This window comes from Phocoena sinus, chromosome 4 (assembly GCF_008692025.1).
Source record: "Phocoena sinus isolate mPhoSin1 chromosome 4, mPhoSin1.pri, whole genome shotgun sequence".
In the NCBI taxonomy this organism is placed as follows: Eukaryota; Metazoa; Chordata; class Mammalia; order Artiodactyla; family Phocoenidae; genus Phocoena; species Phocoena sinus.
In genome coordinates, this window is record NC_045766.1 from 15340223 (window position 1) to 15352739 (window position 12517).

The 12517-nt window shown below is 36.7% G+C and overlaps 1 protein-coding gene across 2 annotated transcripts in view; it reads right to left on the bottom strand.

The window, feature by feature from the left end:
- Positions 1-12517, bottom strand: part of RYK (receptor like tyrosine kinase) — a 97696-nt gene that overhangs the window by 12021 nt on the left and 73158 nt on the right. For both annotated transcript variants that reach the window (XM_032630099.1, XM_032630100.1), the window contains exons 12-13: positions 12179-12288; positions 11859-12018 (exon numbers count right to left, since the gene is read on the bottom strand). In XM_032630099.1, the coding sequence (XP_032485990.1) occupies positions 11859-12018; positions 12179-12288 (270 nt within the window). The remainder of the gene's footprint in view (positions 1-11858; positions 12019-12178; positions 12289-12517) is intronic.

Genomic DNA, 12517 nt, shown 5'->3' on the forward strand with positions numbered 1-12517 from the left:
TGGAGAGGGTGTGGAGAAAAGGGGACACTCTTGCACTGCTGGTGGGAATGTGAATTGGTTCAGCCACTATGGAGAACAGTATGGAAGTTCCTTAAAAAACTACAAATAGAATTACCATATGACCCAGCAATCCCACTACTGGGCATATACCCTGAGAAAACCAAAATTCAAAAAGAGTCATGTACCAAAATGTTCATTGCAGCTCTATTTACAATAGCCCGGAGATGGAAAGAACCTAAGCGCCCATCATCGGACGAATGGATAAAGAAGATGTGGCACATATACACAATGGAATATTACTCAGCCTTAAAAAGAAATGAAATTGAGTTATTTGTAATGAGATGGATAGACCTAGAGTCTGTCATACAGAGTGAAGTAAGTCAGAAAGAAAAAGACAAATACCGTATGCTAACACATATATATGGAATTTAAGGAAAAAAAATGTCATGAAGAACCTAGGGATAAGACAGGAATAGAGGCGCAGACCTACTGGAGAACGGACTTGAGGATATGGGGAGGGGGAAGGGTGAGTTTTGACAGGGCGAGAGAGAGTCATGGACATATACACACTAACAAACGTAGTAAGGTAGATAGCTAGGGTGAAGCAGCCGCAAGGCACAGGGATATTAGCTCGGGGCTTTGGGACAGCCTGGAGGGGTGGGATGGGGAGAGTGGGAGGGAGGGAGACGCAAGAGGGAAGACACATGGGAGCATATGTATATGTATAGCTGATTCACTTTGTTATAAAGCAGAAACTAACACACCATTGTAAAGCAATTATACCCCAATAAAGATGTTAAAAAAAAAAAAAAAGCCTGCAAAGATTTTCTTCGGAAATGTGTTGAATCTATAGGTCAACTTGGAGAGAACTAACATCTCAATATTGAGTTTTCTGGCCAACAAACAAGATACACCACTCCACTTATGTAGGACTTTAATTTCTCTCAACAGTGTTTCATAGCGTTTTCATCATATAGGTCTTTCATATTTATTCCTAAGAATTTCATATTTTATGATGCTTTTATGTTTTTAAAAAACTTTAATTTCTGATTTTTATTAGTATGTAGAAATACAACTTACTTTTGTAAATTGATCTTATATCCTGTAATCTTTCTAAACTCATTAGTTCTAGTAGCTATTTTGTATATCACATTGGATTTTCTTCATAGACGATCAAGTTGCCCACAAATAAAGAGTTACTTTTTCCTATGCAATATTTTCTTACCTTTTATTTCCTTTTCTTGCCTTAGTGCACTGGCTAGAACCTTGAGAACAATACTGATGAGAGTGGGTGCCCTTGTCTTGTTACTGTTATTAGGTAAAAAGAATTCAGCCTTTTAGCATTAAGTATGATAACAGCTATAGAGTTTTGTTTTTGTAGATGCCCTTTATCAGACTGCTAGGAATTTTTACTAGAAATGAATTTTGGATTTTTTTCTAATACTTTTTCTGCATCTACCGAGATGATCATATGGTTTTTCTTTTTTAATATGTTAATACAGTAAACTGCACTGCTTGATTTTTCAAATGATTGAAAAAGCTTGTATTCTTGGGATAAAGCCTATGTGGTCATAATATTATTTTTAAATACATTCATGTGTTCTAAACTTCTGTTTAATTTTTGCATCTGTGATCATGAGTGACAATGATCTGTAGATCAGTTTCAAGGTAATGTTGACTTCACAGAATGAGTTAGAAAGTATTCTCTCCTCAACTTTCTGAAATTGTATAGAATTTTTATTATTTCTTCCTTAAAAGTTTGAAGGCATTCGGCAGTGCCCTAGAGTTTAATCTAGACCTAAAATTTTCTTTTGGGACAGGTTTTTAACTAAATATTAAATTTTGGGGGAATTACCTGGCAGTCCAGTGGTTAGGACTCCACACTCTCACTGCTGAGGGCCTGGCTTTAATCCCTGGTTGGGGAACTAAGATCCCACAAGCCACGCAGCAAGGCCAAAAAAACCAAAAATTCAATTTTTATATGGCTATTCAGATTATCTACTCCTTGAGCTCTGAAAATTCTTATCTTCCAAAGAATTTGTTCATTTCATCTGTGTTTAAATTTACTGGGAAAAAGTTCATAATATTCTCTTACTATTAATACCTGTGAGAATCTTTAATGATATCATCTCTCTCATTCATTATATCGTTAATTTGCAACTTCTTTTTTTCCTGATTAGTCTGGCAAAAGAGTCATCATTAATGATATTCTCAGAGTTAAACATTGGTTTCACTTGATTTTTGTCTACTGTTTTTCTGTTTCATATTTCACTGACTTCCATCTAATCTTTATTATTTCCTTTCACCTACTTACTTGGGAGTTAAACTGCTCTTCTAGTTTCTTAAGGTGAAAACTAAGGTCACTAATTTGAGACTTTTCTTCTTTTCTAATATTGATGTTTAATAGTATACATGTCGCCCTTGAGCAGCATCCCCCAAATTTTGAAATGTGTCTTTACTTTCATTCAAATCTAAGTACTTTAAAATTTCCCTTTTGGTTACTTCCTTGACACATGGGTTACTTGAATGTGTATTATTTAGTTTCTAAATATTTGAGGATTTTCTAGATTCCTTTTTGTTGCTGTTGTTTTATTTTTATTTTTGAGTGCATTGGGTCTTTGTTGCTGCTCGCGGGCTTTCTCTAGTTGTGGTGAGTGGGGGCTACTCTTCATTGCGGTGCGCGGACTTCTCGCTGTGGTGGCTTCTCTTGTTGCAGAGCACGGGCTTCAGTAGTTGTGGCTCATGGGCTCTAGAGCACAGGCTCAGTAGTTGTGGCACACAGGCTTAGTTGCTCCGTGGCATGTGGGATCTTTCCGGACCAGGGATTGAACCTGTGTCCCCTGCATTGGCAGGCGGATTCTTAACCACTATGCCAGCAGGGAAGTCCTAGATTCCTATTTTTGATTTCTAATTTAATTCCATTGTGTTCACAAAACCCTACTTTGTGTGAATTAAATCCTTTTAAATTTATTGACTTGATCATGATCCAGAATGTGGTCTACCTTAGTAAATATTCCATGTGAACCTGCAGATATGCGTTCTGCTGTTGTTGAATGGTGTGTTCTATAACTGTTAACTAGATCAAGTTGGTTGGTACTGTCATTGAAATCTATATCCTTACTGATTTTCTGTCTATTTTACCAATTACTACACAAGGCGCATAAAAATATGTTCAATTATCTTTTTAAAGGATTTAAGTAATGAGAAAAAAAAAAACTGTATACATTTACCCATGCAGTTACCATTTCTGGTATTCTCTGTTCCTTCGCCAGACCCGTATTTCCATCTGGTTGGTTCCTAAAGGACTTCCTTTAACATTTCTTATAGTGTGCATCTGCTAGTTATGAATTCTTTCAGCTTTTCTATTTCTGGAAAAGTCTTTATTTCCCCTTCAGTTTTTGAAAGATATTTTATCTGGATATAAAATTCTACATACGTTTTTTCTTACAGTAGATGTTAAAGATGTTTAAAGATGTTGCTTCACTGTCTTCTCCCTTGCATGGCTTCCAGTAAGAAATTTTCCTGGTTCCTCTGTATATTAACATTCTTTTTTTTATGGCTGCTTTTAAGATTTTCTCTTTATCGCTAGTTTTGCGCAATTTGATTATAATGTGTAACGCATTAGTTTCTTCGTGCTTATTTTGTTTGGGGTTTGTTGAGCTCTTAGATCTGTGGATTTATAGTTTTAATCAAATTTGGAAACATTTCAGTTATTTCTTCATTATTCTTTTAGTCCCCCACTGCCCCGCATCTCCAATGCATGCTTTTGTGGACCCCGATTACAACTATATTCAGCAACTGAGGTTGTCCCACAGGTCAATGAGAGATCCTTCTTCAAGAATTTTCTGTACCTTCTCTCTCCCATCTCTTGCTTTATTCCCATCTCAGACAAGAGGTATACCTCCTCCTATGCCAAACTATACCTTTACGTGGGCTTCTGAGCCCGTTCACCTATCATCTCTTGGACCTCCCCTCCAATAATCACAAGTCCATCTCTTTCTCCCCATTGCTTCCCTGCCTAAAAGTCACACCAAACAAACCCAGTAAAATAAAACACAACATTAACACAATAAAACCTCTCTTGATCCTGCCAACCCATCAAGCTACAATCCTTCCACTCCTTTTCATAGCTAAACTTCTTCAAAGTGTAATCTATTTATTGTCTCCACTTTCTCACCTCCCACAGAGCCCTTAACAATCATATCCATCTTTAATGATTTACTAAACCTGCCTGTTCAAAAGCCCTCAAAGATTTCCTCATTCTTTCTGACTACTGCAGATATGTTTAGAGACTAGACTCTCCTTGAAACTATTTCCTTCCTTGGTTTCTAAGACACAGCATTCTCTGGATTCTCTTCTTACCTTTCTGTTTTATTCATTGTTCATCTTTCCTTTCTCACTAACTAAAGTAAATATTCCCTACATTTTCTCTTGGCTTTCTTCTCTCTTTATATTCGCCACCTCTGAGATCAACAAACTCTCTTGTTTATTCTATCACACACTTTTACGAAGCTGATGTACAATTTCTAATATCCTGCTTCTATGTCTGTCCAGAATTCCAGACCTACATTCCACCCATCAGTATCCTGAACTTAACATGCCCCATAGCAAATCAATCATGTTTTCCCCTCAAACCAGACAGTCTACCTGTTGTCCTCAATTGTGTTGCATCTTTACAGTGCAAAGATTGCACTTACGTTTTCAGAAACATGGGCCCTGGGCACAAAAGCAGAGTAGGTATCTATGCAATATATCTAATACTTAAGAGGGAGACCTTAGGCCACAAATGTCAATTAATAAATCATTTACTCATAAATAACAACTGTAGTCAAAAGAACACATGGGATCTCTGAATTGAAGTCTGTAAGAGTGAGACAAGGAGAAAAATGAGGATTCAACATGGAAACAGAGGGGAGAAGAGGACAGTGTGAGGCCCTCCAAGATTCTTTTACACAGTCAAGTACACAGCTCTCTAAGGATAAGATTAACACTGCTATGCACACACACACACACACACACAAACACACACACGACTTTAATTCTGTAAATATGGAAAACCTTCTAAAGGAAAATAATTAAGTCAGAGTTCTCCACTGCCTGTTCTGGGAAAAATGACTTGTGCCAGAAAATATAAGGCAGTGTGTGATAGGTGCCATTATTAGGTAGATAAAGAATTCTTTATGGGTGTCATTAAGTAGATACAATTCTCTGGGATCCAAAGATGATCAAATTAAATGGCACAGAAGCACCTGGTGAGTTTGGACTCAGCAGGAATTTCGGATTGGCTTAAATGCAGAATATAAGGAAACATACAGTAGAAAATATAAAACTGAAACAAGAAGACAAGGAACAGAAGTTCTGAAAACCAAGGCGAAGGAGTTTGGATTTCTCTTTACCAATTCCTTTAATTAAGAGTTCACTATGAAGATCAAAATATCATGGAGTAACATTCCAAGCAGTGGAAGCTTGAGTTTAATCGACTTTCATTAACTAAACAATTTTCACAAGTTTCCAAAACTAACACTATGCCGTACTCGAGGTACAGGCTCTATTAGTATATACCCCTTTCTGAATGTCCAATTTTTGAAGCTATACTATTCTACGAATTTTAATTTTTCAGATACATATTTTCCAGGCCTTTCCAATAACCACAGTGGAAGTATGTATCTATAGAATTATGCTACTTTAAAAAAGCTTTACTGGATGCACAGTGGTGGGCCAGGTCTCTGGCACACTGAGTGGAGGCAAGGGCCAGGGGCCAGGATGCAATTAATAAATTCACACAAGTGACCTTTAAAGAGTTCTTTTTAACAATTCTTCAGTGTAAACTATCACCTAAAAATCTTAATAATCCTTTATACTTATCACTGTGGCTAATACTTTTCTATTCCAGCTAAACAAATGTATCCAAGTGTACAATGACTATATAGAAAGTGCATTTTGACTGCATCAGGTATCAAATTTAGTACATGTCTGCTAACTCAACTTCAAAAATCCGCAAACTTTAGGCACAGAGTGTCCTACGTGACCGAAAAGAGACCAAATCTGTCCTAGGATCTAATATTGGACGCCTACCAAGCCATCACACATATCTGCTATATATGGTACTTTCCTCCACTGTATCAGATGCTTAGACATTGCTCTATCAGAACACTGGGGCTATTTGAAGGGGATATTAAATAGAATGATAAGGACGAGGCAGGAAAGGAAAGGAAGGGTACGTTCACAAGATCTCTTAAGGAAAATATCTATTCTCAAGGAGAGCCAAATACAGAAAATAAATTGAGTGCAACTACTTGATCACAAGACAGGAACTGTTCACTCTGAAAATATATTAACTGTTCCTAAAGTAAATCCATTTATTCCGCATTCCCAGGAAATATTAGGACTATTTCATAAAACTAAACAATATTTTCTTAATGTTAATAAAATTAAACTTTAAATCTTTATTTCCTAAAGTAATGTCTGAATGATTTTTTCACCTCTCCAGCTTTTTTCTAATGTCTTTTAATCAATTCATCTTAACATGAATATTTAAATAGTAAGTCTAAGACTGTTGATGTGTAAAATGTGCAACCATAGTGGAAACAAATTAAATAATGGGACTCTAAGTATTATTCTAAAATTAATAATGAAGAAATGGAATAAAATAGAAAGTTTTCTATTCTTTTAAAAATAATAAGCATTCTCTGAAAACTATAGCTCTCTCTGATACCACAGTAGTTCAGAAGACCACTCTTCATGGGCATATTATGAATGTGAGTTTCTCCTGCACAAGTCTTTTCAGGGTTGTGGCAGTGACTTTCCATGGCACTGGGCAAAAAGGAGCAAGAAGAAGCACTCTGCAGCAAACAGAGTATCTGCATAACTACAGATTTCTCTCCTTCTTCTGGAGATAATCTCTAATGTTCACAAAAGAAATGTCAAGGAACACACTTTCATATTCCATGCACCCTAAAAACTGTTTGAATACCTTAAAGGATCTCCTCATTGCCATAAACCACACTGATAAGACTAACATGGAAGTCATTTCCTTGACTTGTTTTTGTCCCAAGAAAATGCTTTGTAAATACAATGTAATACCATAAAGGCAAGAAAACCACCAAGAAAAAACTCCTAATTGTGTATTCCTGATTGCATTCAGTCTCTTAATAGAAGGTAGCCTCTTACAGAATTATGTTAGCTACTATAACTAGCTAAATAATTCAAAGAAGACATAAATCAAGAAATCTATTTTCAAATAAAGGAAAAGAAAGTCACCAAAAAAGATCTATGGCAGTACCATATCTGATGAAAGCAGAATAAAAACAATATCCAGAAATTCTTAATAATGGCTATGATGATGTCATATCTTAGAATAATATTAGAGATTTATAACTAGTCAAATCTGGTTGTGCATATTTCCTAAGTTCAACAGTTAAAAGCTGATATTAACATTATAACAATCTTGACATAGTAAAATATTGAATCCTTCCAGTAAAAACTGTTAAAACACAACTCAGAAATGCAATGTATTATTTTTAAGACAGAAAACATTAATGTATTTCCAAATAAATCAGGGAGAATTTTTAACTATAAAGGAATGCAAAAATGTTAAGGGTCTTTTAAGGGCAGAGAAAATTTCCCTCCAAGGCAGTAATATCATTTGTTAGATGCTACATTAATAGCTAAAATATGTATTTTACATGTGTAGATATTCTGGGGGGAATGGGGTTACATTACTTATTTTGCATTTGACTCTGAATGAAGTTTACAGCCCGAAAGTACAATATTAAATGTAGCTTTTTACAACCCCAATTTAATCCATAAAGGAAAAGTGGAAGCACAGCATAACGATTATGTATACACAATTCAATACAATGTTAAAAAGCAATTTAACATGTGTGCTTCAACATAAGAATTCAAAAAATACTCAATTCCACAAAACAGAAAGGCAGGATTTTTACACTAAATAGCCCCATCACAGTCATAGGAAACAGAACAGTATTCCCATTCCTTTCAATCTCAATTATCCAAGGCAAAAGATATTTAGGGGAAAAATACATTTTAAAGAAAATGAATTTATAAGAATCTAAAGAAGAAAAATCTGAACATTTTAGGAGTTGACCATGTTAAACGTAAATCAATGTGGGTATTCTCACGATCACATTCTAAGTACAGCTCAGAAGAACTTGGGTCACACAGACATTTCAAGTAAGTTTATGCCAAGACATGCTAAAAGTCGTGATGATTTTAAAGTAATTCTCCTGTTAAGGCAAGTTCTTACACAAAATATGTGAACTGTTGCAAAATTTGTAAAATATCATAATTGTAAGAATAACTAATTCTAAGTATGATTTTGAAATATTTGCTTAACCAAGCCATATATCCTCTATATGGAATTTACCAGCTAATACAGCACAGTGTACCCAGCTGAAGAGATGCAGATCACATTGCTTAGAAAAGTATTATTAACTATAGTCTCATTAGTTGAAGTGTATCATCTAATTTTCACTCTGTGAAATATGCGATCATACGTGTTATAAAAAATAATTCCTAAAAAAATTTCCTATTACTGCTTAAATATACAATGGAATACTTACATAGAAATAAGCAAATACATTAAATTAAGCATGCATATTTTGGGGGCTTCCACTGTGCAAGCTAACAGTACTACTGGCCATCTTGCATACCCCTCTGAAATATTACTTATCAATTCCTTTTTCTAAGAGAATAATCAAACAGTTCCCAATCTCCTTGAATTTACATGACATCTTTGTATTATAGACTGCCATCTAAGAAACATCTTCTATTTCCTACCCGTTAGACTAGTTTTGGGTTCACCACAACTGCCACCTCATTTCTGTTAAGGCAACTATGCTATATTTCCATGAGTAATAAAACCATAAAATTTTAAAATCAACCATTAAAAAGAATATTAACATCCCAAAGAGATGAGTGAATTAAACTTTTAAATCAAATATGGAATGATATTTTCAAAGAAGATGTGAGGAAAGTTTCTTTTACTTTTCTGCATTCAAATATGTCAGATGCAGGCTTTTCTACTAAAGGGGTGGATTTGAAAACCATGTAGCTCTAATTCAACTGATACTATGTTTTTGAACTATGTTCTAAAACCAAAGTTAAACTCAATTTTTTTCCCCATGAAAACGGCTTTGCTTAATGTAGAAACTGGTAAAGAATCCCACCTACAATTCAGAACTTCTGAATAAAGATTTGGCAACCTGAAAAACAAGCACCTGAGTATAACTGGTCCTTACTGTCATTCAATACAGCAGCTGTTTGCTAGCCTAAATCAAGCTCTGCTTTCCTTTTTTTTAAACATCATTTGAGAAAAATAAAAATCAAAAACAAAAAAAGCAACCCCTCCTTCCCCCAAAAAGAAGTCCAGGTTCTCTTTAGATAACTATGAGAACTATGTAAGTTGCTTGGCATATTTGTATTGCTTTACTTGGAATTTTAACTTCTTGACATTAATGTTAGAGAAGTTTTATTTTATTATCACAGCTCTGGAAGAACAGACTAGGCCTAGTTTCCCACTGCTATACAAGCTGAACCCTCAGGGCTCTGTGTCTAAGAATCAGGATTTATTCCTCCCACCTCCACCCATTCTCCAAAAGGCCCCATGACTCTGGCTGGGAAAGACTGTGGCAACAAAGTTTCCACCCACTATTAACTTTTGCAGCTGCTCCATGAAACAGAAAACATCCTTCGCATCATCACTCATATCTATTCTGCCCATCTCACAAGTGTCAGATAAGCTTTTTTTTTTCTTTTCAGAGAGTAGTTGATTTTAAATTAAGTTAAAACGAAGTATTTTGAAGATATGCATAACAAAAGACCTTCATTTACAGGAAAAAAGGTTAAAAACTATATATGTAACTTGCTCATTCACATCAAGTGAGCACATTTCATCAAAACATGTGGTATGCAGAAAGGCACAATATATCAAATAGCTAACCTAGCTCCTGAAAAAGAAAGAAAAAATTAAATTAAAAGACTATAGGGCTTCCCTGGTGGCGCAGTGGTTGAGAGTCCGCCTGCCGATGCAGGGGACACAGGTTCGTGCCCCAGTCCGGGAGGATCCCACATGCCGCGGAGCGGCTGCACCCGTGGGCCATGGCCGCTGAGCCTGCACGTCCAGAGACTGTTGCTCCACAACGGGAGAGGCCACAACAGTGAGAGGCCCGCGTACCCCAAAAAAAAAAAAAAAAAAGACTATAATAACAAGAGAGGGTTCCTCCCTTAACAAATCATTTCAAGGATTTTAAATTGGAAGATTCGTTTTTCAATAAGGAAATCTTAGGTAATTTCAATTACTGAGTATAGTGGATTGAATGGTGGCCCCAAACATATGTCCACATTCTAATCCCCGAAACCTATAGATATTACCTTATATGACAAAAGATGTGATTAAGTTAAGGACCTTGAGAGTAGAAACATACCCTGGATTATGAGATAAATCCTAAATGCAATCATATGTATCACTGTAAGAGAGAGGAAGAGGGAGTTTCGAGAGACAGACACATGGAGGATAAGGTGGTATGAACATGGAGCAGAGATGCAGCCACAAGCCAAGGAGTGCCAAGAGCCACCAGAAGATGGGAGAGGCAAGGATGGTTTCTCCCTTAAGGTCTCTGGAGGGAGCACGGCCCTGCCTACACCCTGATTTCAAACACGCGGCTTCCAGAATTCAACTGTGAGAGAATAAGCCTCTGCTGTTTTACCACCAAGGTTGCTGCAATCTGTTACAGCAGCCACAGGACACTAATATACTGAGGGAAATTGTGTATTAAAAGAGTAGTCCTTAACCCACACAAACTTAGTAAAAGGGAAACCCTATATTATAAATAAAATATATCACTGAGACACAAGATATAATGATATGGTAAGCCCAATTTTTATAGCTGAAACTTTGAAGCAAATTACTCTATAAAATTTTACATGTAACACTAACAGATATTGAGTGATACAGGGGGACCTTATAAGCAGAAGTTTTACCTAATCTCTAAATATTCAGCTATAATAATAAAGTGCATTAAGCAAGAGATAGGGAAATAAATTAATTTTCCAAATCAAACTAAACAGTGGCAGAAATTAAAAACAATTAAAATGCCTACAAAATACACGCAAGTAACTGTGGCTTCTGAAACTATACATCACTAAGTTGAAAGGATCCCACTATATGATCTGCTTGAATAGACAGAACCACCCAGAAACTGACAAAAAGGAAGAGAGTGACATCTGGGGAACTGTAAGTTACACAGGCCATAAAACTTGGAAGAGGTCGTTTGAAAAAAAGAAAACAATAAATCTCTACTATCTGACAGCCACCTGGTCATTCTGAGACTTGAAAAAACCTAACTTCAGGGCTTCCCTGGCGGCGCAGTGGTTGAGAGTCCGCCTGCCTATGCACGGGACACGGGTTCGTGCCCCGGTCCGGGAAGATCCCACATGCTGCAGAGCGGCTGGGCCCGTGACCCATGGCCGCTGAGCCTGCGCATCTGGAGCCTGTGCTCCGCAACGGGAGAGGCCACAACAGTGAGAGGCCCGTGTACTGCAAAAAAAACAAAAACAAAAACCTAACTTCAATATCATCACCTTTAAAACTGGGATAGTGTCTACCTATCTCATAGTGTTAATAGCCCCTTCACAGGTTATCGTGAGGATGAAATGAGATTACACACAGTGATGGGCCATGGTTTGGGTCACAAACTAGCTGACAGAAAACTAACTATACTTGCTTTCTGAATAAAAAACTTCGGGGAACAGTTATCAGATTAAAAAAATTGAAAAACGTTTTAAAAGCATTTGGAGCCTCCTCCATTCCGCTGATATCTGGGGGTCCCAGTACTTACCACATCACTAGCACTGGAGAATTCATTATTAACCAGACTTTCAAGAGCCATCCACCGAACCGGCCTGTTTTCGTTGTCTCCTAGACAATGATAGTCCATAGGGAACAAGTCTCTGGAGAGGGCATTGTCTGTGATCTTAACTTGAAGTGTGTCATCAATGCTGAAAAGTAGATATGAACATCAAATACAATGGAATACTGAAAAAATATGGACCACAATCACTCATAAATACAACACAGTTCCCACTGTGACTCCTGGAGAGAACCCAAATTCAGGGAACACTAAATATCAAATGACAGTGACAAGCTCATGGCACCTACACACAGTTCCTAGCAGCCAGGTCTTTGTGGATGACTTCCCTTCTGGCCAGATAGCTCATTCCACAGGCAATCTGAATAGCCATGTGGACCAGGTCTTGTTGAGAAATTGCCTGTGGTAACAGAAAATGACAATGTCTGCAGTTAGCACAAAAACTTTGATGGTAGTTATTTTATTCCACAATCTTACTCCATCCCAAAATACACCTACACACTAAGTTTTAAAAAGCTACTTCTTGACCAAGAACATGTTCCCATAGCTTCCTATACTTATACCTACTACAGTCCTTATCATTCTGTACCGTAATTTACCATTTACTTCACTCTCATCTGTTAGGTGTA